Below are 26,110 nucleotides of genomic sequence, written 5' to 3'. Positions count from 1 at the left end.
CTCCGTTGGTCAAGTGACCGCCTTCGGCTCAGGTCGTGATCCTGGAGTCCAGGGATCGAGTCCCACCTCGGGCTCCCTGCTCAGCGGGGAGGCTGCTTCTCCCTCTGACCCTCTCCCCTCTCGTGCTCTCTCGCTCGCTCGCTCTCTCAAGTAAATAAATTAAAAAATAAATAAATTTTAAAAATAAATAAAAAAATAAAGGATGATGACAAGAGCCCGGTGGAGGCCACTCGGTGTACGGACCACAGGGTTGACTGAAGACTTTTCTCTGCCCTCCCCCGCCGCCTCCCCCCAAGAAAAGGATCAGAGGCACCTCATCAGCGAATTTCAACCAGGTATTTTATTGTTCTGGCAACTGCAAAATATACAAATTTCTGAAAAGCGTCCCCCGTTTGAAAGCTGGCACAGCCTCACCCCAGGTCATTAATTCCGACAGTGGACAGAACACAGAGGAGTCATGAGTCACACGTAAAAGGCCCCCAAACCAACCCATGCACAACGAAACCCGATCTATACAGCTTTCTCTGTTCAGGCTCCCTTATACATATTAAATAAATAAATAGCACATCTGCTATCAAAATAATAAAAAAATAAATTTCAAGTATTACAAACGAAAACATCATTGGTGCGGTTGTTTCTCTTCTCCCCATGGAGGACGAGCTTCGCCCGTGGTCTCAGGACAGAATAAGGACGGGGGTGAGCCCACCCCAAAACAACGATGCCGAGTTAACAAAATTGGTCCCAGATATTTTTCGGAGGGTAGGGGGTGAGAGACGATAGTCAGAGCAGCCGGAGCCCCCCCCATGACCACAGCTCAAACATGCCCTCCGTCCGGCGCCTCGAGTCAGAGAGCGGCTTTCCGTCGGGAAGCACTGCGCTCTCTCTGGGGTCTCGCTCCTCGTCTGTGCTGACATCCTCTGGCCCCATCGGGCCTGCACAAACGATGCTCGCTTCCGTAGGTACGGACCTCAGCAGTGGAGGCTGGGGAGGGCACCCGCACACAGCCCCAGGGGATCGGTGGGAAGGGTCAAAACTCAGAGTCGGCTCTGGTGGCCAGTGTGACAGGGTGGCCAGAAAGAGGGACTCTAGAAAGCTGTGCGCCGCAGGCCCTTCTGTCTAAAAAAACGACCCACCTACCAGCACACGCTTGTGCGCACACACTCGCCATCTACTGAGACTCAAGGTGGCAAGAAAGGGACAATAACCCATCTTCGGTCACACACGAACACAGATGTCAGACATCATCTCGGGCAAAGTGCCCGACTGGGGAAGAATGGGGAAGATCTGAATGTTTCGGTGTGAAATCTGTGAACTTGGTTGTACGGTATCAGCAGCACGTCCCAGTGCCCCACTGAACCCCAAGCAGAGAAACATGCGTTGTCTGACCCCCGCTCTGGATGTGGGAGCCCCCCCACCCCCACCCGACCCGACCCCCAGTACCTCTCTCGTCAGCTCAAAGGGGAGAGACTGTCAAGCTTGAAAGCAGAGGGTGGGCCAGGGAAGTGACCTTTGGCACCAGCTTTTGGAGATTCTTCAAAGGGTCATTTGGACAAATTCTACCACAGAGTCTCCAAATCGTTTCTTCTGGGGCCTCTGGACGCCTTGTCATCCCCAGTCCACGGAGACAGCAAGGAGAAACCAGGAGACAGAAGCTACAGGTATTCAAAACCACAGGTCCCACAGCCTGCTCTGAACCACCCCCCAAAAGGCCACAGGAGCCACGAAGGCAAGCGAGGACATACCCTTCTTCGGAAACCCAAGCAAACCAGCCCCGGGCCGGGTGTAAAACAGACGCTCCACGAAGACAGGCAGGATGGAGCTCAGGCCTGCCAGGAGCCCAGAGAGTCTCTTGGAGGAAGCAGCTGCAGGTGTTGGGGGGGGGTGACCCGGCTGGGCCACCAGACCCACCCGGGAAGCGCAGGGCGACAGTGAACATCCTGATGGGAGGAGGCCAGAGCTCTGTTCATCTCTGCTCTGCCTCCGGGTCAGTCGGGCACGGATCCGAACAACCTGCTGCCCGGCTGGTTGACTGGGGTCCCTCTGAGCTCCCCATCTCATGCACACGCCGTTCCCCACGTGCTTTCCGAGCTCCGGCACCCAAGGGCACGAACCCCAAACATGGAAGTTCCGGAAGAAAAGGTGGAACTTTCCTGTCCGCCTCCTGCCAGCTAAAAAAGTGCCAAAGCAAGCAGGTCCCGGAGAGCCGTCTCGCCCGTGCCTCGGGTCCAGGCAGGAGAGCAGAGACCGCAGCGCGGCCTGGGCAGGCGAGGCCCTGAGGCTCTTCCGGCGCCATAGCTCCTGTTGCTGATGCAGCCAGACTGTCCTTGAGCGTCTCCAGAAGCAGAATGCGGACCCAGGAGGGAAGGTGTGGCCCGCAGCAGGGTGACCGCCCATCGGACACACGGGTCTGGCTCAGAGCCTTCTCTCTCGGCCTCCGGCCCAGCCCGGGCGCAGGCCTGAATCCTCCCTTCACGAGGCAGCGAGCGTCCGGGCCACGATGCACAGAAGAGCCTTGAGAACGTTCTCACCGTCCCTTTCCTCTTCAGCAACTGGGATCTAGGCCCCCCTTTTAATTTTAGGACTCTGGAGCCAAGCGTCTTCTCCCCACGCTGGGAACATACCAGGTCAGGATCACAGAAACGAAACAAAACAAAACAGCATGAAGGCCGACGCCCCCTCCTTGGGGTCTTCTCCCAGTCCCTCCTCCGTGGCTCATCGTCCTCTCCCGGCCACGTGGAGGGTCCGCGGGACCGGGGATGGCGTGGGATGTGGGCAGCCGCGGCGTAGAGCCCACGCACGCACGCGGGAGAGGCCTCGTGGGGTCTCGGCTGCCCCGCCAGGGTCGGGGGCACAGTTCTCTCCGACCAGGCCCCTCTTCCATACCACCCACCCCACTCCAGAAGTCCTTGGGATCCCGGCCGCGGGCAGACGGCAAAAGCACTACGTAAGCTGCAGGATTGGAACTGGGATGGAGCCGCCGGGTCGGCCTCAGTGTGTCCTCGCGTCGATGCCGCTCTGGGCGCCTTTCATGTTCTGTTTCCAGGAGAAGAGAGGGCGAGGAAGAGGGATCGTTACTTCTTGTCCACGAGGCTTCGAGAGCCAACGACTAAAGCCATGCAGCTGAGATGACCCCCTCCGTCACACAAAGAGCACAACCCGGAAGAGCATTGTCGCCAGACAGGTGGAAGACAGCCCAGGTGGGCTCCAGGACCACAGTGGAAGTCATGCCCAGCATCACCCGGAGAAGGGCCCAGGCGAGGGCCCCCGGGACAGAGGCCTGACATCTGCCTCTAGGAGGCGGGGAAGAACAGGCAGCCCTCGTGGGTAGGAGCTCCGGGCAACAGCCTCCGCCAGCGCCAGGAGCCCTCCAGCGCACTGAGAGCCATGAAACCGCCTGTCCCCACGGAACTCCAGCCGCTCTGCAGCCAGGCAGGAGATGCGCCGGGAGCCCTCCAGAGAGGCAGGAGGCTCTTCCCCCAAGGAGATCGTGCACCCCGGCCCTTGGATGCCAGATTCTATCTAGGAGCATGGGCTCGGCAGCCAGAACATGGGTGCCGCTGGCCGCCGGGAGGGCCCGGGGAGGACCCACCCTACCAAGCCAGGCAGTGCCACCGAGCTCTCTTCCTGTTCTAACAAAAGCAATCCTTGCTGGAAGTCCCACCCCTACAAAGCTGACCAGGATCAAATCCCCTTAAGCAGAGTTTTCAGGCAGCTGGGGACAGATGGCGGCCACCACTGCATGGCCGCGGGCTCTTCGCCCAACCTTCACCCACCCCGCCAAGAAAGGGAACACGGGTTTTTCAAAGTGTTCTCTCGCATCCTGTCTCCGCTGAGACCGTCTGCGGGGGGGGGAGGTGCGGTGGACTGAAGGGGGGAGCGGAACCCGGGCACACGGGGTGCAGGGACCCTGGCAGCACCCCCGCCCCAGGCTCCCGTGCAGAACCAAGGGCCCGCGGTGGGGACACCTGGAGAAGAGCCAGGGCTCAGCCCAGGCCTCCTCCTCCACCTCCTGTCACGGGTTCACGAGGTGGTGCCTGCTGGGTGCGGGTCTCCCTGGGAGGACCTCTAAGCCTTGCAGCCTGCTCCAGGAGCTCCAGGAGCTGCCCAGGCCCCCGCGGCAGCTGGCTCCCCCCGGTCCTCGGACCTCTCACGCCCACGGCTCCGCGCGCCCGCGAATGAGGACAGATGCAACAAGGACACTGGGGCGTGCAGGCACGGGGCACGTCACATCACGCACGCATGGTGCCCTGGCTCAGGCCATATGGAGGGAAATGAGGGGGAGAGAGAGAGAGAGAGAGAGGACCTTGAGACAATGGTGCTGCTTTGAAACAACACGAGTTCTCCGGCATGGGGTGCATGAGTCACAGACTTGACAATGGCCAGTCCTCACACAGACCGATGCCCCGACAGGCTGAGATGCCATGACCCAGGGAGCGGTGGAGGGGACAGAGAGGGACATGCACCGAGCCATTTACCTTGCCAAGGTTAGTAAGGAGAAAACTTTGAGAAAATGTGACAAACAGTTCGTCTTTCAAGCATAGTGAGGGGAAGGGAAGAACATGTCGGGAAAGAACAGAACAAAACATCTTTAGTAGCAACTCCTTTGTCGCGTGTGCACTTGCAATTTAAAAATCAAGGATGCGTGAGGTCCTGCCTCCGGAGCACTCGCGCCGCCCGAGGGGGAGGACGGCAGGTGCGGCTTCTGACCAGGCTGGCGGGCCTGTTCCACCAGGGAACTACGGCGGCCGGTGTCCTCAGGCCAGCACCCGGGAGCTCCCATGGGCTGTCCCCACTCCGTCTCTCGCTGCTCCTGCTGCTTGTAAGAAACCCCCTGGCCTGTGCAGAAGGAGCGGGGGTGGGGGAGGGGGGCGTCCAAATGCAGAAGGAGCACAAACGCAGTGCCTCGGGCATCCCAGAGGAGCCCAGGGCACCGTCTCTGCCGTGGTAACGGCTAGTGTCCGGCCGGGCACGGACAGTGCACCGCCGGCCACTCTGCTAAGCGCTACGTCTATATTCTCATGTCCAAAACACCACGTACTGTTCCTGCATCCACGTTACAGATGAGGAAGCAGAAGTGCTAGAACTGCCCAGAATTCCAAAGATGGAGGGTGTTAAACCAAGACCCAAACCAGGCTCGGCTGGACTTGAGCACTGAGAAGTGGGTACCTGCCACCTCGGACGTGGGCTCACGCTCCCAGGCAGGGCCGGACACTGGGACCCCAGAGTGGAATGCAAGTGGATGGGTGCAGAGGACATGCTTTTGCTGAACTGGAGGGATTCCAGCCGAAGGCACTATGAGCCACAGAGACGGTCAAGTTTCACCTTAGGAGGTGGGGGGATGTGTCCGAGGGGCACCCTGCAGCAGGAAGGTTTCTTCCCTGGTCACCCCAGGCCACGGCTCAAAAGGAGCAAGACCTGCACGGGATGCAGAAGTAGAAGGCTCCAGATCCGAAGGCCAGTTTCACCAGAACGCCTGCTCTAGAAGCCCTCGGTTACAGTGCCTGGCTGCCAGGAGGTACCACACAAGGGACAGATCGTCTTTAAGAAAGAACTCCCCCCAGTAAGGAAACACCCTAGCTGCAGAGGGCAGCTGCAGGGGAGAGCCTTCTAAACTGAAGACATCCAAGCAGCTCTGAGCAGTGCCCCAGGGGCCTCAAACGTCAGGTGCCCGGGCCAGGGGTAGGTGAACAGGACCTGAGTGTCCCCAAAAGCCAGCAGGGAGAAGGCAGTCAGCCTTCAGGAGAGGGAGACGACCCATTCATGTCCCGGCTCTGCTACCGACCAGCTGGACGGCCTCGTTCATCTGGTAAAAAGGGATAAAACTACCCTATGGACCTCCTGGAGTTATTTTAAGGCCCAAAGACATGGAACACAGGCAAGCAAGCCCGCTTTCCATGAGCCATAAAGGATCGCAAAACAGATTTCACCGCCGTTGGGGCGACCTAATCTAAGCACGATGTTAAACACCTATTGTCCAAGCACGAGCCACACTTCCAAGCTTGCAGGCCAAGCTCCTCAGCCAGTTCCATTCCTGCACCCATGACTCAGGTGACCCAACCAGCAAAAGGAAGGATGGGCAGGAGTGGGACCTGCGGGGCTGGGGAAGGGGACAGATCATGGCGCCTGTTAATGGAACTCCAAGACAGAAGGCCTCGGCTCCTTCTGTGGTGGGGACCACTGCAGCAGTGGAGACTCTGAATTCTCTAGCAGCTGCTTGGTCCTGTGGACACCTAGCCGGTTCTGGGATAACTCCAGCGAAGGACAGGGGAAACCAATGGGTCTGAGTCGAGTGGTGTACCCACTTCCAGCCATGACCCTTCAGGCTAAGCAGATGCTGGTACAGGACAACCAGATCCACAGCAATGGTTCCCAAACCGACCTCCAGAGTACAGGGTCCTGGGGCGCCCAGGGGAGCGGGTCTCTGCTCGGACAGAAGGGAGAGCCTACAGGGCTGCAGGCGCACCACAGTCCCCCCCCACCAGAGTCTGTCCTCTGTTCTGCAGACGAGGCTCTGGGTTACTTTTCAACATGAAAGGCCTCTCCTAGGGCAGGTACAAGACTTAAAAAACGACGCATCAGGCATAAGACCTAGCCTGGTGCCCAAATCAGAAAAAAGCAGATTTCTGTCAAGCCGGGACCCCTGCAAGCACCAACAGTAACCAGGAGCCTGAGGGACACACAGGAAGCCGGCTGTGGCCGATGGCGGCAGCAGGACGCCCTGGAGAGAGCTGGGCCGGGCGGCTTCTTGCCTCTTTTTCTAAAAATTCATGAATCCCCCTCCGCCTCCCCCAAGGCCATCTTTCTCTGTCACAGAGGACAAACACTGTCACGGTCCTGCACACTTTATCAGGCAGGAGGCCAAACTGGCAAGCAAGGACAGAGAGATGCGAGTAGCAAAATTATCCAGAGAAAAATACTTACAAACAGGCCTTCCCTAGCAAAGGCTGCAGAGAGAAAAAGTGGAGAGAGAGAGAGAGAGAGAGAAGTCAGTAGAGGGACAGCATAGAGGCCCCAAGTCATCTGAAACCAGCACGTTCTCTGCTGGGATGAAGCCGTGCAGACCCTCCCGCCGGGCCCCACGCGACGGCTGCCAGACTCCGAGGATTTTGAATCTCGAAGGGCGGTCCCGTCCAAGTCAGGGGAGTCCTCTGTGACCCTGCAGCACAGCCCCAGGTGCCACCCAACGCCGGCCTGGGCCAGTCTCCCCAAGTACGTGTGGCAGCGGCCTCCTGACTTCCAACCGTGACCCCACAATTCACACCAAAACCGAACGTCACCCAGAAACCACTTCGGTTCTCAGTTTTCATAAAAAGACCAGGTAACATCTTACAGGCGGGGGCAGAGACAGACACCAGCGTGCGAGAAGATCAGCACGGAGGACCTCGTCTGAACCGCCTTCTGCAGTACGTGCTCTTTCCCCATTCCACAGATGGGAAAACTGAGGCCTGAAGAGGTTCGGTGGCCTGCCTGAGGTGGCCCAGCACTCCCCACCCCACCGCACAACACCAAGGGCAGACACCAGGAGATTTCAAGGAGCCTCAGCCTGCGACTTCTTTGTGAAGAGCCCAGACACGGTGGGAGGAGGGCGGCGATCTCGAGGTGGCCCTCAAATCCACACCGGGGACTGCTAGGTCTCACGTCTTGGCAGAGTCCTGGCTGCCACGGAGAAAGACTGCTCTTCTGAAAATAAATCTTAATGCCCAAGAGCCAACATCTGTCAGCTTTTCCTCTTCCCAGCAAACCCAACAAGTGAAAGCTGGCTGGGTTTTTGCTTTCTGGTGTCTTTATGACCTGGTACTCCGTGACACCCGTGTTGTGTGAGAAGGTGGCCCTCCCCGGGCCACCCTGCGCGTGTGGCCGTCCGGGCTCTACCCCGGCTCTGGAGAAGAACGTGCTTCTCTACAACGGGGCCCGAGAGGGGGCATGTCAGGAAGCTCCTCGACTATCGGCCTAGGACTGAAAAGGCGTCCTCGGGCCACATGTGGCCCGTGACCCAGAGCTGAAGGGACACTCCTGAACGAGGCCTTCGTCTTCCATTTTGTTCGAGGAAAAAAGTATTCAGAAATGTGTGCGGGACACAGACACTTGGCCACTTCTACTCTGCCCAGCTCTGCCCCGTGAAGAACGGCTCCTCAGAAAGGAGGCACGCGTGCGCAGCCGTGGTCGGCGAGGAAGGACCCCAGGGTGCCACAAACCTTGTGGGCGGCGGGTGTCCGCGTGTTGCCCCCTCCCCCACCCGCACCCGCAGGCCTGGTCTGAGGCCGCCACGGCCCACGGGGGCTCTCCCCCAGCCCCACCCGGGCTGTGAGAAAGGAAAGGGGTCAACGCACTTGTCCGGGCAGCTGGGAGGGCACCTCCGGGGGCAGGCAGTTGGGCAGGGCAGCGGAGGTAGAAGCCACATGCTCCTCAAAGCTGTTGATGCGAGGCTTTTTGGTGGGCTCAGGGCTGGCTAGTGGGGTGACACTATTGCGTCTCATGAGCGGGTTAGGTCCCTTCTTTGCGTCCTAAGCGAGACAAAGACAAAAGAGAGAAGGCGACAGTTACAAGGGGTGGGGAGGTAAAGGAGCCAAAAACCAGAAAACCAAAAAAACCAACCCCTCAAACCGAACAAAACACGTTTCTCTGCTTCTGGATTTTACGGATTCGAAACTGACCACGGTCCCTAGCTCTGGGACCACAGGGTCGCGATCTGGTCCTGTGACTCCCAGATGGCGAGAACGAGGGAGGGTGTGCTGAGCCCCTTTCGGCCAAAACATTCCGAGATGCCCCCTCGGACCATGCGACATTCACAAGGCAGGCGTGGGCCGGACAGCTCTGCGCGGTCATTCAGGCAGATAATGAGACCTGAGCAAAGAACCTTGCTGCCAGCCTTCAAGAGAGCCGAGAAAGGGAAGCGGAAGCCTGAGTGGGAGGCTCGGGTCCCCATGGAGGGGACAAAAAGGGGGATGTGGGGGGACGGTCGGAGCCGGACTCCCCCCCGCTGACCGCGAGCCAAGGTGCACATGGCAGACGGGGTGGTCTCCTGCTCATTACTACACCCTGGCTGAGGACAAGAAATGCAAGCTTCAACCCCCACCAGGAGACCAAAGAGGCAGAAAATCAGAGGTGGGCAGAAACGGCAGAGCCAGAGCCAGACGCCAGCCTTCAGATCAAGTGACAATGCAACGGGAATGAGGACTTTTGTCCCAAGGCCCCAAGACTCTGCAGCCTGCAGAGAGGCCTGAGCGGAGGCCTGTCTCCCTCACGACACAGCCCCGTTCCGCACAATGAGGGGCTCAGGAAGCACCAGAGCCCAGCTGCGGCCCAGCGCCGCCGGCTGAGTCAGGCCGCTTCTCACCCCACCGCCCGGGTTCAGAAGTGGGGGCCATCACAGGGCCGTGGCTGGCCACCCATCTTCCTTCCCCTTCAGGCCACCAGCCAGGCAATGGCTGCTGGAAGGTGGGATTTTCATGCCAAAATCTTCTGGCCGAGCTCCTTGGGAACAGGGAGGTGGGCGTCCTGCACGGACAGGAACATCACACTCCGTGGAAGAGAAAGGGTCACCCAGCGAAGTGTCGTGGTTTGACAGTCAGTGGAAAGCAAATCCAATGTTCCTTCCCAACCACGCCCGGGCGGCCGTCTGTTCTGCCCGTGGGGGACCCCAACCTGGCTGCCTCCCTGAGAAATCAGATGCCACCAGGCCTAGGATCTCCTGATGAAACCTTCTACCCACTGTCCCTCGAGTCCCTATTTCCCAAGCCACAGCGCCTGTCCAACCCCACCCTTGCCACGACTTCCGTCTTCTTGCTCACTCTGCAGCTAAGTACATAGGTACACAGATGACTGAGCGATGTGCTAATCCCGTTTGCACCAGTCACTCTAGGACGCGGCGCCTCAGCCACCCCAAGGAAAAGACGCTGGCTGGGCTACAGTTACGCTCACAAGAGCGGACCGTGTCTTCCGCCTTAATACCCACTTCCTGGGTCACGTCGATAGTGGGGGTGGAAAGCGTGAAAAGTAAGGAAAAGAAACCCAGAAGCCACGTAGAAAGACACACACGGCCGGAAAGGAAAGGCAGGGGAGGACATCACCAAGACCGGCCGATCCCCAACAAACCACTCCAGCGAGAACCCAGGGCTGAAGGGGACACAGGTGTGTGGTTACAGGCCACACCACGTGGGGGCCCCCCCCCAGGGCCCGCAGCCGCTAGACCTGTCACACCACAGAGACACCCCCAGGACGGAAGATGACCGCAGGATGGCGGGTGCACTCACCTCTGACCTCTCCCGGTGTGTGCTCACCGACTCCACGTTCAGGTAGATGGACTCCACACGGCAGCCTGCGGGGGTGGGCACAGGGGTTGGCTTCCAGGGCAAGAGGCCAAGCCACTTCCAGCCCTGGAGCCACCAAGAGCCACCATCCCAGGGGAGCAGGATGCGGCACGGGCCACGTCACTAGTCACTATACTCACCGTAAGCGACAGGCGTCAGCTTGAGAACGGTGTGAAGGGGGCACTTCAGATAAGGCATCTCTTCTGAAAAAAAGAGAAAGGGCCCCACGATGAGAGATGAGCCTTGAGGACAGATACTCGCCAGTCCCCAGGGACAGCGTCTGCCACAGACGGCATCAGCACCCTTGGGGTCCCAGCCAAGCACAAGCGTCTCCACCCCACACGAGGCCCCCTCCTGCTCCAGGCAGGCACCTAGCCCAAAGAACGTGATCAAAACCAACCCCAAGCCCACCCTCACACAATGCATTAGAGATTAAAAAAAAAAAAGTCATTCCCCAGTTTAAGTGCATGGGGATTCAGGTGAAGCTTGGGTAGACACAGGCTTCAATTTTAAGTCTCATGAGTTTTCTGGGCACTTTGTTCTTTAGAAGTGGACCCAACCCCCGGCCCAAAGCCCCCAGGATGTGAGCAGCTGTCCTGGGACGCTGTTTCACAAAGCCCTTGGGCCCGTCAGACTGTGCATCGAACCGGGCTCTGAAGGCTCTCCCGAGGGCTGGCCAAGAAGCCCTGCGCCGTGACGTCTCCCCTCACACTCAGCAGCACAGCAGATGACCGTGTGGTCTGGGTGGGGAAGGTCTGGGTCTGCAGCACCCCACACTCCAAGGCCAGTTTCCCTCTTCCCTTCTGGGGAGCCCGACAGGCTCCTAATCCCAGCCCCCACCCAGAGAAAGCCCGGAAAGATGGTGGCACCTGCACTCTTGTCCAGGAAGTAGGCCAAGAGGCAACGCAGGACGGCCTGATGGCAGATGACCAGCACATTCTCCTGGCGTTCCAGCTCCATGATCACCGGCTCCAGGCGCTGGACCAGGTCCTGGTAGGACTGCAAGACAGAGGGACAAGGACGTTGAATTAGAGCAAAGGCACATGGCAGGAAGGGTAGGAGCTCGGCCAGTTCAGTCACCTCTCTCCTGTGGTCGGAAACCAGAGGACACGGAATCAACTGAGCACCGGTCACCAGCCAGTGGGGCTTCCATGGTGCCTCCCTTCTGGACACCGGGGGACCCGCTGGCTTCTCAGGAAAGGGGATCGTTCCCCCTGTTGGTGTGGATGTAGAGAAGCAGTCCTCTGAGAGGAATGTAAACCATCCTCTCTCCTGGCTGCTTCCCGATCCTCCACAGGGGGACACGTGCTTACAACGTGTGGGGACGCCAAAGACCACGTGTTGTACGACCCCATTTCTATGAACTGCGCAGAACAGACATCTCCCCGGAGACCCAGAGTAGATCCATGGTTGCCAGGCCCTGGGGGCAAGGAGTCACAGGCTGCAGGTTCTTTTGAAATGATAGAATGTTCTAGAACTAATGATAATGGTTCCACAGTACTGGGAATATACTAAAAACCACTGAATCATCTACTTTAAAATGGCAAAATTTACGTTATGGGAACTTCTTCTTAATAAAAAGAAATTAAAAAACAAACGGTTGGCCTGTGGCTTTTAAAAAAGACCACCAAGGCTCTCACTCACGCCACTCCCTCCGTGGCCCACTCTCTTTCTCTTACTAATCAGGTTCCAGGAACGGGGCCAGGGCCACAGAGGAGGTCAGCACCCTGACCATGCGGGAACAGAGACCTAACAAAGACTGAGACTGCCTGCAGACAGCAAGGACCCACTAGGTGTCACCCAGCGGCCTGAAGCAGAGCCTGAGGGCACCCCACATTCCAGAGGCTCTGTCCAGTGCTCCGACGGCCAGACAGGGCCACACGTGGCATCAATTCAATGAGTGCATGTGACCTGAGATGACACATCTGCTTTCTCCTCTGTACCCAAGGGGGGGATCCCTTGTGTGGAGAATGATCGCCCAACTGTTGTCCTCTCCTGCCCCATGAGGGTCTCATCAGAGAAACACCTCTGGCCCTTGCTCCCAGGAGAACACGAGTGCGCTGCTCCCGGAGCTGTGTGCAAGGTTCACCAGAGCATGACAATAGTCGGGGACAGCGCCAGGAACACGCACCGAGGGGGCACAGCGGGGGCCGGATGCAGGAGCCCCTCCGCCCCACCTCGCAGAGCTCGCGGCCGCTGCGCCCGGTCACCTGGGGGGCGGCCGCCCGGGCCCCCGCACCCGCCCTGGGCCAGTGGGGAGCAGGTGCACGTACCTCCCCCGTGGGGTAGCGGTAGTAGTACTTGTCCTGTTCCCGCAGCGCGTACTCCTCGGGGTAGGTGTCCTTGATCTCCTCGTACGTCATCTCCTCACAGACGCCCTGGGGGGACACGCAGAGGTCACGGCAAGGCACCCCTCTCCCCTCCTCCGCACAGCAGCACGGGCGCGTCTGCCAGGGCTCTGACTGCGGGCGCCCGGCGGGAGGAGACCGCCCTGCCCCCCCCCCCCCCGCCGCCCGTGCCCCGAGCACCTGTGCCCCACCTCCCCCACCCCACGGCCGAGGGGTCCCGGTGCTCACAGCGTCGATCTCATTGAGCGCCTTCCACTGCTCGTAGGGCAGGCGCAGCGCCTCGGCCGTCTGGATGGTGCTCTTCAGCTGGCTGGTCCACACCCTGAGGTCCTTCAGGTTCTGCTCCTCCACGAACTTGCTGAGGGCGTTCGCGAACTGAGAGGGCGCGGGACAGGGGGACCCGGGCTGGACTCAAGCTCCTGCCCCGCCCCCCCGACAAGTCCCACTCCACAACAGGGACATGGCTCTGCTGCCATCAGAACAGCGGGGACAAGCCCGGGAGCCACCGACGAGCAGCCCCCGCCGAGCAGCCCCCCGCCCACCCTGCAGGCTCGCCCTCCCCGAGGACCCGGGATCCCCGCCCCGGCCCCCCCAGAGGCGCGCATGCGCATGCGACTCCCACCGGTCCCTCCGCAGCGCGCCCTGCCCCCGCTGCCCTACCTTCCTGCCCCGGCTGGACAGGCCCGAGTCCCCTCCGATCTTCCCCTGGAGGTTGTGCTCGCTCTCGCCGTGCCGACACAGGTAGATGGCGCGGGGCTGCACGTGGATGTTCATCAGGTAGTACACGATGCGGCTCTGGATGTGGTCCTGGACCCTGTTCACCAGGAACCGCCGGCCCACGTCGATCACCTTGATCAGGGACAGGTCCCTGCAGGGGAAGGCACGGCGCTGACCCGCGGTCCCCGGACGGCGCAGCCCCGCCCCTGCCGACCCCGGCCGTCGCCGAGACTCAGCCCCGGAGAACCCCCATGCCCGGCTGTGAGCTCGGTGAGGGCCCACGTGGCGTCTGCTGTCTCGGACACAGAACCGGCCCGCACGCGCGGTCACGGGGCCCCTGCCTCCCAGAAGAGGGGGCCAGCCAAGCGACAGAACAGAACAGAAAGGACACAGCAAAGGCACAGGAGCAGGACTGGGCTCGACATACACCTTCCACACCTGGACACAGTGAGCTTCTGAAACACTGACTCCGGACACGCAATCGAGAATTTCTATATTATTTTAAAAAAAATTTCATTTATTTATTAGAGAGAGAGAGAGAATGAGCAGGGGGCAGGGGGCAGAGAGAGAGGGGGAAGCAGACTCCCTCCTGAGCGGGAAACCCGCTGCGGGACTGGATCCTATGACCGCGGGGTCATGACCTGAACTGAGTTAAGCAAATGCTTAACCGACTGAGCCACCCAGGCACCCAAGGATTTTTTTTTTTAAAGAGGTTTTAAAAGAGCTGATGAAAGTATCCAGGAGCAAGCACTTTGTGGGGACGGCAAGAAATCACTCAAGCCGGGGACTCAGAAACGGTCACGTCTTAGGAATTACCGATCATATTTGTCCGGGTCGAGGGGCTGATAGCTGGCTTCATAGCAACTGATTCGCTTCATGAAGTCGTCCATAGCTTCCGCTGAGTTGCAATCTTTGTAATCCGGGCTGGAGATTTTAACCTCCTGTAACACCACAAAGAGGCAGCTGATGAATCATGCTGTGAAGGCTTTCTGCTTAGACGAAGCAGGATTTGAGGCTTGCAAACCGGGAAAGTACAGAGCAGCTCAGAATAATGATGACCGTACCCGGCATTTAAGAGGAAAAAAAGAAATAACACCAGGGGTTGAGTCAGAGCCCAATGATTACACTGGGAAGCACCCACGGGAGACAGAGGATTGCTCCCCAGAAGGATGGAGACAGGAAATCCACAAGGATTCTAAGGAACACATCTGAATGGGGCACGCTTCGGGATCGACCCAGTAGCCAGGTGCCCACCAGACTGCCGACCCTCAATTCGAGTTCCGGATAAGCACCGGAGGCGTTCCCCACACCAAAAGCAGATTGCTGGTGAGCAACCACCCATGTGGGGCACCACAGGCTTGTAACTGGTCCCCAGTTAGGCTTCTCCAATTGGACCACACACCCCGTCCTTTCAAAGGCTTGCTCTCCTGGGAAGGAAGTGAAGCAAAAATGACCCTCAGACACACCATCTCCGATAAGTGACAGGTCTGAGCAACGGGACAGATTGGAGGGAAACTCAGAATTTGTTAACGCAGGTGTTCTTTTCCCCTACAACGTCTAGCACTGCCACAAGAGAGGCTGGCACTCTTCAAAAACCCAAGTTCAGTGGGGGACTAGTGCTTCACGGTGCAGAGTCTCGGTCTGAGAAGATGAAACATTCTGCCCATCAGGAGCTGGTGGGGAGGGGAGGCAGGGTGACCGTGGCAACGGAGATGTGAGCATGCCGAATGCCCACACGCTGGCACACTTGCACGGGTCAGACGGCCAGTTTGGTCTTCTGGATATTTTACCACAGTGAAAAACGATCTAAGTTCCCAAATCCCTTTCCCCCTAGCACGGCCACCGCAGAGAGTGCCATGGAAGGGCCTAAGCCCTGCTCCAGGGCTGAAGCAGAGCCCTGGGTTTCTGAAATGCGGCAAATGACAGGTGTCTCAGTGGAGCACAAGGTAAGCAGCGAGCTCATCGTGGAGCACGTGGGGACACTCGCTGCAGAAAATTTAGTTATGTACCTGCCCGAGGCCTCGCTACCAAGCGGAATAGCAGAACCAAACCCAAGAAACACAGCAAAACCCTTTGTTCAGATCACAGCAACTTCTGTACTACGTCCCCATAATTTTGCACCTCCTCCTTTGGACACGCTGAACTAATCCCGACAGACTGTCCACAGTCTGAAGAGCCCTTTCTGAAACATAAACTCATTTCCTAGAAACACTCGTAAGTATTCTCACCGCCTTGGAGAAGAGTTCCGGTGCCAGAAGCCAGTGACTCTCCAGCCACTCTGCGTACAGCCAACCAGAGCATCCCTTGCACAAGCATTAGAAACACGCCAGATTCTCCTGTATTTAAGCTGGAGAGAAAACTGTCTCCTTGGGAAGGTGACCTGTGGTAAAGTCCTTGTGGTAACTGTTTCCATTTAGGATGTATTGCTCTCAAGCGGCAGAATTTAAGAATTGATCAAATTAAGCTGCCAATTACCCTCAGCTGATCTGGGCAAACCTCCCCCTCGGCACCGGGAGAGAAGGGAATGTCACAGATACAGAAGCGGGAAGACTTTTACTGCCTCCATTCTTCCCACAGCTGGTGGCTCTGCCTTTGAAGGGGGCCGCGTCCTATGGAGTTTTACTTGGTCATTCTTACTAAGGACCGTAACAGCTAAAGACTCCAGCCCACTGCCTCCTTCCCCATCTGGAGGGGTAAGCTGCCCTTTGTCCTAAGCAGCCCTGTCCCCCCCTCCCCCGCCAGGCTGCCAAGCTACTGCCACTCACAGAAACTGTGCTCAGTCCCCTGCTTCATCTCTTACGTCCCACAAAGACTGCTTTCTGGCAACGGTCTGCAGGAAGCCCAGATAAAGCCAATCCAGATGAGAGAACACGCTTCTAAGTTAAATACCACTTCCTGCCTCCCTGGACCCCACCTCTCACACAACACCAACGAGCTGCGAGAGCCCTCCATTCTCAGCATCTGGTTATTGCTCTGGACCCTGGTCCCCACTTTCCTCTCTCTGCTGCCCTAGACGGGGGTCCTACACGCTCTTACCATGATGTTGGAGGCTACAACCATAGGGTCGTCGCACACAGACTCGATGAAAAACACCTGGAAAGAAGCAAAGCGAGAAGTTAGGAAACAACAAATGTGATTAACACGAAGGGCGGACCTTGGTGTCACTCGGATGTCCTCACATCCAAGGAGGAAGGACCCCACTTATCAACACCCAGACACATAAAAGGAACCACTTGCTCAACCCCGAGTCCGTCACGCTCCCCGCTTCCCAGAGGAACCCCTCAGAGCCCCCCAGTGAGAGCCAACCTGCAGGCAGCAGGGCAAGGGCAGTGGGAGTAAAGAACCAGGGGCCCCGGACACAGGAATCAGCCCGTCCCCGAGGCGCGTGCTCTCCCTGCTCCTACGTACTCCGGAGCAAGGCAAGGAGTCTGGCTCACCTTGAAATCATTTTCTTTGGCAAAATGAAGGATCATGTGTCTCCTCTCTCTGGTAGTATTGGTGGCATCGAAAACCTGATGGGGAGAAACAAGAGTCTGCACCCAGTTCACTACCTTCCTGGGTCCCTGTGCCACTCCAGCCACCCGCTTCCCAAACTCTCATGCTGAGGGCCCCTGTCCCTGCTGGAGGGGTCCCTGCAGTGGCTCTGGGCACTGCTCTGGCCTGTGTCTACACCTCCCTCCCTCCAGGGCACCATCCGGCTACGGCGCAAGAGACCGAGCTGGCAATTCCCCGGACTCACCGCAATCTGGCCCCCCTCCTTGGTCAGGTAACTTTTGACGTCCCTCAAGGCAGCGAGCGCGCACTGCCTGCAGCACAGAGAGAGAGAGAGAGAGAGCACCTGCCTCAGACCAGCCCGGCCCACGGGGGAGGCCCAAGCGGCCCCCCATCATCGTAAGGAACAGAGCGACCAGCCACTCTGTCACTGAGCTGCCAGCCACGGCCCCACAGCCCCGCTCTCAGGGCCACACGGCCGCTGATCTCTGTCCGCCGCCCGCTGAACCGGACCCCCGGGAGCAGAGCAAGCCGGAGGCCCACAGAGGCCGAGGCCCATCCCTCCTCCCCCACCTGCGTCCCTTCTTTCTTGCTGAGCCTGCCCTCGGGGAGCAGCGCAGACCCATGTCCCGGCCCCCGCGGCCACCAGGCCTTACTTGCGCACTTTCATGGCTTCCTCGTTGTCAGGACGGAAGAAGCTGTAGGAGCTGTACTGCTTCACGGCCTCCCGGCGGTACTCGCCAACGTTGAACACTGCAGAGGCAGACACAAGGACCCTCCGCTGAGCCCCAGGGATGAGGGAGCCACACACACAATCGGGGCAACCACGCCGACACACCAACGCCAACCTGAGCACGACGGCACTAGGACAGGGACACCGGACAGCAGACCCCGACTGGCAGGGCCGAGAGTCGGGAAGGCAGCCCAGCCTCCCCAGACCCAGGGCTGCTCAGGGTGGCCCGCCTTCCCAGAGCTGGTCTCCCACCGCCCTGGGGCGGTCCAGCTTCACGAGACCGTGCAAAGGGGCGACAGGGCAAGGATTTCTGCGCCCGGTCCCCAGCAGAGCATGGGGTCTCACGCTGCCTGCAGGGTCCAGGTCGGCGATTCTCCTGCTAACCCAGCACCCATGCCCGGCAGAAGCACAGAGCACCGGCGGGCACTCACTGAGGACACATGGCACTGGGCACTGTGGGGGATAGCAGATGCCAGAATGAGTTCGGCCAACCCCATGACCCTTGCCGTGTTGTTGGAAAGACCAGTCAAAAAAAGGTAACCAACAGCCTAGAGCACAAGGCATAGAGGCCACGACAGTCACGGAAGACTGTCACAACGAAGTGCTATTGGAACTTGAGAGGCACGGATCCCCACAGACTCTGTGGCCAGAGAAGGCTTCCCGAAGGAGGGGAGAGCCGAGCTGGGCAACTGGCAGGGCAGGGGGGTACGAGAGAGCATCGGGGAGGAACATCCCAACACAAAGTCAGGGAACGGATACAGCGTGGCGAGTGACACAGCCAGAAAGGGACTCTCACAACCACTGGGGACAGCCCCACAGTGGCCCTGCAAGGTCCCAGTAGCCACTTTTTCCCGGTGTCAGGGGTCGGTGAGCAAGACGGCAGAAATCAACGTGACCACGGCCCGGGCCCGTGGCCTCACCTTTCGTGGGCACGCCGATCCAGTTGAGGTAGCGAGTCAGCTTCTTGGAGATGTAGGTCTTCCCGCGGGCTGGGAGGCCCACCATGACGATCACGGTGGGGGAGTTGGTCAGCTTCGGCCCACAGGCTGTGGGGAGCACAGAAGGGGGTGAGCTGCGGAGCAGTGCACGCAGGTGAACAGAATCCCGCGCCCCACAGCGAACTGGCAAATTCTGCAGAAACTGTGATTTCATTCCCGCCTCAAAGCCCTGGGTGTCTGACAGTCTAGCGGGGCTGAGACCGTCCCCTGTTGACCACAGGACCCCCCACACCCACCCAGTTACATGTCTCCATCTTGCTTTCAGGTCATGGGTGGCAAGGGCTGTCCCAACCCCAGATACCAGCCCGATCCCTGAGGGCCCTAAACCCAGCCAGGAACCCCGTTATGAACCCCACAGCAGAAAGCACTTTGTGGGGGAACATAAGGAAGGAACCCCCCCCCCCCACCAACACCAATGAGGGTGAGGTTAACAGTAGCAGAGGTGTTTCAATACGAGATAAAACACCAGGGAGAGAGGTTTCCCCTGGGTTTTAAGAAAGGAACCCAAAGAACCCTGTTCTGGACATTTAAGGGGTAGTATTTCCTTGGGGGGTGTCTTCCCTTGAGACTCTAAGGGGACTCCAGTATCCTGATGACAGAGTGCCAGCGGCCACACCTGCTGGGAGCAGGAGACCGGCCACCTGCGCACCCCCACCCAGCCCAGCAACCCTGCCCGGGCTTGCTGGCTGCCACAGTCAGGCTAGCTCTCCCGGTCAGCTACGTGCCATTGCTTCCCGGACATGGCCACATGGATGCAGGCAAAGCTCCTGAGACGAAACCATAAATCTAGGCAGAAGTCAGGTTGAGACAGGGGCCTTGTCTCTTTCTAAGCAGGCAAGTGCCAGATGGCGAAGGAAGGAGAGCCACCAGGCCACCAACAGTCACAGGCTTGAAGGAGGGCACACACACCCTCAATCTGGACGCCCCAGCACGGTCCCATGCTCAGCCTATGACCAAGCTGAGATCACAAGTGCCAACAGCCACCATGTCCTTCTAGGAGCTGCTCCCTGGACCCGTGGGCTGTGGGCAAGGAGGAAGGAAAGAAAGCACGGAGGGGGCTACTGCTTTCATGGGGTAGACCATCGGCGACCTTCTCCATGCAGAGTGACGAGGAAGAAAGGCCATCAGAAGCCAGGAGACGTTCCGGAGCCACAAACACCCTTGACTGGGATTCCCCAGCTCCCAGGGGCTGCAGACAACAGGCCAGGATGAGCACACAAATGGAGCAAGGGAGCGCCCGTGGGCTTTCTGGAGTCCAAGGAGCAAGAAGAGAAAGGTGATGGCCTTCCCGAAAACCAGGAGGGACACAAGACAGACCCTGCTGTTTGCGCTGTGACAGCTGCAGGTGACTCACGAGAAAAGTCGGCTCCCTTAGGCCCGAAAACAACATTCGATCTACTAATCCTTCACCCAAGCCCACCCCGGCTCTCCTCTCTCGTATCCGATGTCTCCACCATGCCACTGCTCCCAAGAGTATCGGGACAGGCGGGGACCAGCGGACGCACACTCTCCCCCTCCCTCCCTCTCGCCACCCCCAGCTGTGCACGTGCACAGGATACTCATACTCGAGATGGACTCATGCCAAGTAAGTGGAGACAGAGGCGGACTGATTTATCAAATAGGGGATTAGTTCTACTATCAAGTCGTCAGAGGCACAAATCCCTGGCAGTCCATCCTTTAGGAGGAAAAAAGCCATACGGACATGGCAGAGTAAAGATCTTAAGCCAAGGATTCAAGTTAAATCTCAAACGCAAGTAAGTCATCTCTCTTTTACTCGGCAAAGCAGAAGCCATCCCCCCTATTCCTTTGGCTTCTCGTACAAGATTCAGCAAAACTGCGAGATGGGCCGTAGCCATGCCTCCCTCCTGGCACTCCAGGGTCTCAGAGCAAGGAAACCTTTCGACTAAACCTGTGAGTCTTACTCTCTTCCCTCCCTGCTCTTTTTTTAATCCCACAGGTGATCTTAAATGCCTTCATGCTATCGTCGCCTGCCCCTGCCTCAGTTCCCCCCAGGCCCTCGGTTTCTTCTTCCCTGCAGACCTTTATTAACCCACGGAAGGAGAATGCCTCCCTCTACCTCTCCTACCACACTCCCTGACGCTCTGCTCTCTCCTCCTCTCCCCCAACAGCATTAACACGGAGTTTTCCCAAAAGTTCCTATGTGTTTCATTTCATCTTATGCACATGTGTAACACTGTAACTTCTTTGCGACCACGCCCCCCCAGCGTTTTTATACTCCGATGTATTCGGATGTCCACATAAGCATGTTTAAGGGGATACACATATGTTCACTGCGTTAAAGGGTAAAAGACGGCTGGGTTCACAGACTGTAAACCCCCTGACTGTGGTTTATGGGGGGAGGGGGATGGAGCCTGGCCTAAAAGCCTCATCCAGGGTTAAGGCTGACACGTGAGCAAGAGCTCGCAGAAAGCCCCCAAGTTCCGGGAGCTCATGCTCTACTCCTGTCACTGCATTCACTCATTCACCCAACGGACACACATGCCGGGTGCCCCGCGAGCGCCAAGCATTATGTGGCCACAGTCCCTGTGTGGACGAGCACCTGGTCCGGGGTGGGGAAGAGACAGAGTACGAGCACATAGATGCAGAGTCATTTTAGAGAGAGGAGCACTGGCGCTGGGGCTGGACGTGGCCAGGGGATGAGTCTGGACTGGGCAGCCAGAGTCTGCGTCCCTGAGGAGCACCTGCCCTGAGGGCTGACTGTCCACGGCCAGTCACACCGCTGTCCCGGCCCGTAACGCACACTAGCCAGTAGATACAGCAAAGCAAATGACAACCCGGGGGCCAGCTGCCGGGGGCAGTGAGTGAGCACCAGCCTATGAGGTGACCTGCGGGGTCAGTCCTAAAAATGGTCAGCTAGATGGGCCAGGAGAAACCCCCTGACCCTGCACCGAGGCTGCATCCGAGGGCTCGGGTTCTGGCCCTGCTCCCCAGATTAAGTGACTCACCTCTCGGAGAGCGTGTAACGCACGGACACCAGCAGGCACTCAACAGCTGTCCTCACCCACCACACCGACACCCACAGCCCACACTCAGAAAAGAAACCGGTGGAAGACACTTGGCTGTTGCTCCCCTACCTCCTTCCACCCAAAGGCACCCCACCAAAATGCCAACCACCAGAGATGCCGAGTCACTGGTGCTCTTTTCTGCAAGCAGGTCATCGGGCTTCGGTGCAAAGCTCCAGGAAAACGAATGGAAGGGGTGTTTCAGACGGCGGGCAAGCTGTGGGTGCGGCCGGGGTCTATTTCCAGGCGGTCCCGCTGGGAGTCCCCCCCGACCCTGTGTCTACAGGAAGGTTTGCAGGAGCAAAGCGAACACTGTTCGCGAACACCTGCTGTGAGCCCGCCACCTGAGAAGGGCTCGCTGGGAGGGTTTCATGCGCTTGGCCCTGGGGTAAGAGAAGGCAGGCCCAGAAAGCTCTTCTGTCCCACTGCTGGATACCAAAGCATCCATTACTTTGCATGCACGCTGTAACTCGCGCCTAACTAAGCCTCGGCCACCGAACGGCCCTCCTAATCTGACACAGCCTCTGCCAGGAATGGGGCGGCACTGGGCATTTTAGTGAATCATAGGACAACCTTGGGAGGCAAGCTGTAGAGTGGCTGAGAGAACAGAGCACGGAGTCAAATGAACAGTGTTCGAGGCAGGGCCCCAGCCCTGCCTCGGACCTTGGCCAAGCTCCTAGGGCTCTCCGTGTCTTAGTCTCCTTGCCCATGAAATGGAGGGATGCCTCATAAAGGTTCTTGGGAGTAGGACAAGGTGAACTACAAGGTCCTAAACGCACTGCTCGCCCTTGCCCGCCTGTCGCTTACTTCCTGGTCAGGTGCTTCCTGGTCAGTAAGTCCTGGCACGGCTTGCAATGGAAGGAAACTGCAGGCTCGGTCAGAAGGACTTATCACCACACGGGTGCAGCAACGAGACACCCAACGGACGTGCTTTAGACACAGAAACATCGTCAAACGAGCCCATCTGGAACTTTCTTTCTGTTGTCTGTTCTCTGTACACGAACAGTAATGTTCACCATGCCATCTTTCTACTGAGGAGTTTGCCACCGACCCTCAAGGAGGACACCCCTTAGAAAGACGGTTAACAGGTTTAGAAGAAAACCCACCCAAGTTTTCAAATACCATTACAGAAGGGGAGGAAGGTGATGGGGGAGCGAAGGGAAGCAGGAAAGATGCTCTGAAAGCAAATACCCCCTTTTCCCCATTCTGCTGAGAGACAAATGTGATTTTTATCGACCCAGAAAGACACCCCGATGATACGATATGAAATAAGGTCATATAATAAATACCCAGGCTTCAGAGATTTTATAAGGAAGACTGTGTCTGAGACTACACCCCAGAACCACACACAGGGATTCCAGGAGGGGGCGGGGACAAGAGACTTAATCCACGAGCTTTAGCCCCCACACCCCTCTCCCCACCCCAGGCACAAACCAGGCTCTAATGGTTCTCACAGGGATTTTAGGCAAATCTCTCATCTGCGTGTGAGACGTGCAGACTGGTAGCATCTAATGGATGTTTCTCTGGACTCCGGAGGAAGCAAGCATAGTTGCACACTTGTCTCCCCGATTCTCACAACTGAGAGAACCCTAGCCAATCTCGGAACTTCACACCCCCCCCAAACCTCGGGGAACGACTGAATGTGTTCACATATGTACACACTTACCTACAAACACGTGTGTACATAGAGAACCCACCTGTATTTGTCTGGCCAATTGCAGTTTACAAAGGGCTCCAGAAATACTGGTTTTATTCAAACGTCCAAAAGGGTGGGGTTTTTTCTGCGTCTCGCCATGGTCACCTCTCCCTCCCTATTTAGGGCGCCGTATTCCCCACTATCGATTGGGGAATCCTGTGGTCAGCCCCAGCATAGAAAGCTAGTTGAGAGTTTATCTGAAAGGGCTGGGTGCCAGAAACAGACCTGCGAAGCCCCCGCCCTTGGCTACCTCACAAAGAAACCAGTTCTTAAGGCTTCTGTGGCCCAGGTCCAGCAGAGGGGATAAGCTGGTGGAGAAGCAGCCCCCAGTGTCGGGAGCACCATGCCAGGTCCCCATCACCAGGATGACCTAGAAGCACCCCAGAGCCAGCTCTCCCCGCCTCCTGTCTGGGGCGGGAGGGGGTGTTGGTGATTCAGACCTGGGCAAAACCTGAGGTGGCAAGATTTCACCATGGTCTCAGTGACCATCCCCTGGGCAACGTGGCAGCAGTAGAGGCCAGCAGGCGGCTGGCACTCAGGAGCCGTCACTGCCTAGAAGCACTCTGAGGATCTGCCCACAGGATCCCATGTTTCCCTTTCAGGAAACCTGACCCTGTCTGAAGCAGAACACCCAGCACCGGACTGACCCTATGCACCCTCCACAGCAGGTGTTGCCTTGGAATCCCTGGGACCGCCCTTCTAATAGGTGCCTCTCTCCGCAGCTTAGGGACAGAGCCCACGGTAAAAGGTAAACCTTTCCAAAGCATGCGCCACAATGACAGGGCAGGAGGGGGAACCGCCAGCAAATTCCAAGCACAGCACGGTGGATTGTGTGCCTGTGTGCATGTGCGCTCGCGCACGTGCAAAATGCTGCCGAATGTGCGGTCTCTGATCCAGGGATCCTCCCAAACCCAGGAGCACAGGCTCGGTTCCCAGCAGCCCTCTTCTCGCCCCCCCCCACCCCCAGCAGGAACTGGACGGGGAAGCCGGGAGAGGGACCGAGGAAAAAGAGAAAGAAAATACACTGAAGAAAAAGGAGAAAGCGAGGAGACAGAGCGGGAGCAGACAGAAATAGAAAGAGAAGTGGGGAATAAAGATACGCAGAAGAGAGAAACAGGAGATGGAAATACAGAGAAGGGACAGACCGATGGAAAGCGGGAGAGAGGTGTCGAGGAGGGAGGGAGGAAGGCGGAGTGCAGCGGAGGTAGCGAAGGCAGGGAAAGGGTGGGGGGAAAGACCCCCGCGGCAGCAGTCGGCCGGGCTGGGGGACCGCCCGGGGTGGGGGTGGGGGCGTCCCTGGCCAAGCGTCCCCGCAGCAAAGGCTCCCCGCCTGGTTCTGTGCGCCCGCCCCCCGCGCTCCGGAGCTGAGGCCGGGGCGCGCTCGGAGTTTCCGAGGGCCCCCGCGCTCCCGGCGCAGGCCGAGCGGTGCACCGCTGAGCGGCGGGCCCGGCCACAGCGCCCCCGACGCCAGCCGGGGGAGGCGCAGCGCCCGCGCCCCAGCCCGCGCCGTCCCCGCCCCGCGGGGAGGAGCGGGAAGCGCCCGGCCCCGGCCGGCGGGGACAGCCGAGGAGGGCGGCGCCCGGCCCGGCACGAGCGCGCCGGAGGAGCGCAGTCGGTACTACAGCGCCCCGCCAGCGCCCGCCACACAATGGCCGGGCTCTCCACGCGGCGCGCCGCTCCCCTGCAGCCCGGCCCCCCGCGCGAATCTGCACTCACATCTGGGCAGCGAGGGGCGGTGGTCGACGGGGATCCAGATCTTCTGCACTCGGCTCTGAGTCAGCTCCAAGGGCATCTTCACAGCCTAGACTCGGCGGCCCTCCGCCCCCCGCGAACAGTTCAGACTTGGGGAGGAGAGCAGCCTGTCGACCCCCGAAACAAAGGGGAAGGGGGGGTGCGTGCGCGGGAGCGCGGCGCGGAAGCTCTCCCGTGCGCTTTTTGGAAACGTGCTTTGTGCTAAATCACGAACGCCCGCCCGGGGCGTGGGGCTCCACGGGCGCGGCGACAGGGCAGGGGGTGAGGGCTGTGCCCGCAGCTGCCGCACGGCCGGGCGCGTCTACTCGGGAAGCCACCGGGATGCTCGGAGCGCCGTGACAGCCGCGGTCCCCGGGTGCCGGCTCGAGCGAGGCCCTCCCCTCCGGCTCGCCGCCTCTCCAGCTCTGCTAGGCTGCCGCGCGCCGCGCCCGGGCTTTTAAGAGTCGCGACCGGCAGCTGCGCGCACGTCAGCCTCGGGGCGGGGACGCATTCTTCGGGATCCAGCCCTCTTCCACGTGGGGGGTGGGCCGGAGCCGGCCTGCTGCCGCCCCCTGCAGCTCAGCCGCAGCAGCGCGCCCTGCTGCTGCCATCCCGGTGAGGACACCCTCAACTCAGCTCTGGCTGAAAAGTCCCACTCGCTGAGCTTCGTCCTCCCTCCCCTGAAGATGACTGGCCCAGCTTCCCAGAATAATGACCTCAGCGGCGCTGGGAAACAAGAAGCGGAGCCGTCCAGTGTGGTGCGTGGACCCCCGCAGCCAAATCACCTTGGATGCTGGTTAAAATGCATCCTGCTGACTCGGCCTCTCTGGGAGTGAGACCCCCCCCCAAAAAAAACTCCACATTCTTAACACGCGATCTGCGTTAGGCACCGTCAAGTTGAAGACCCGGGCTTAGAGCTACAGGTTGGACAGAGTTTGGGGGATTCGGGAGTGGGGGGTCTCTGCTACCTTAGAGAGGAAGCCAGAACGGGGATGACAAGAGCGCCTGTGTGACATAGGTCTCTGGGTCATCCCTTGCCGAAGCTGCTCCCTGATAATACCT

General features: G+C 58.9%; 1 protein-coding gene across 10 annotated transcripts in view; it reads right to left on the bottom strand.

Moving 5' to 3' along the window:
* Positions 1-322: 322 nt before the first annotated feature.
* PFKFB3 (6-phosphofructo-2-kinase/fructose-2,6-biphosphatase 3) overlaps positions 323-26,110 on the bottom strand; it is a 73,619-nt gene continuing 47,831 nt past the window's right edge. Inside the window, exons 1-17 of one of the 10 annotated variants that reach the window (XM_059183756.1) lie at positions 25,034-25,487; positions 18,521-18,646; positions 17,524-17,620; positions 17,115-17,181; positions 16,813-16,887; positions 16,412-16,468; positions 14,192-14,316; positions 13,319-13,526; positions 12,887-13,033; positions 12,584-12,688; positions 11,180-11,309; positions 10,451-10,513; positions 10,254-10,318; positions 8,331-8,504; positions 6,922-6,944; positions 4,476-4,528; positions 323-3,033 (exon numbers count right to left, since the gene is read on the bottom strand). In XM_059183756.1, coding sequence (XP_059039739.1) covers positions 4,486-4,528; positions 6,922-6,944; positions 8,331-8,504; positions 10,254-10,318; positions 10,451-10,513; positions 11,180-11,309; positions 12,584-12,688; positions 12,887-13,033; positions 13,319-13,526; positions 14,192-14,316; positions 16,412-16,468; positions 16,813-16,887; positions 17,115-17,181; positions 17,524-17,620; positions 18,521-18,646; positions 25,034-25,109 — 1,581 coding nt within the window. In that variant the 5' untranslated portion in view covers positions 25,110-25,487 and the 3' untranslated portion in view covers positions 323-3,033; positions 4,476-4,485. The other 9 variants (XM_059183752.1, XM_059183760.1, XM_059183759.1 and 6 more) reach the window with 9 other exon arrangements.

Source organism: Mustela lutreola, chromosome 8, assembly GCF_030435805.1.
Source record: "Mustela lutreola isolate mMusLut2 chromosome 8, mMusLut2.pri, whole genome shotgun sequence".
Classification (NCBI taxonomy): Eukaryota; Metazoa; Chordata; class Mammalia; order Carnivora; family Mustelidae; genus Mustela; species Mustela lutreola.
The sequence above is the reverse complement of the archived record's forward strand: the minus strand, read 5'-3'. Positions and strand labels throughout refer to the sequence as shown.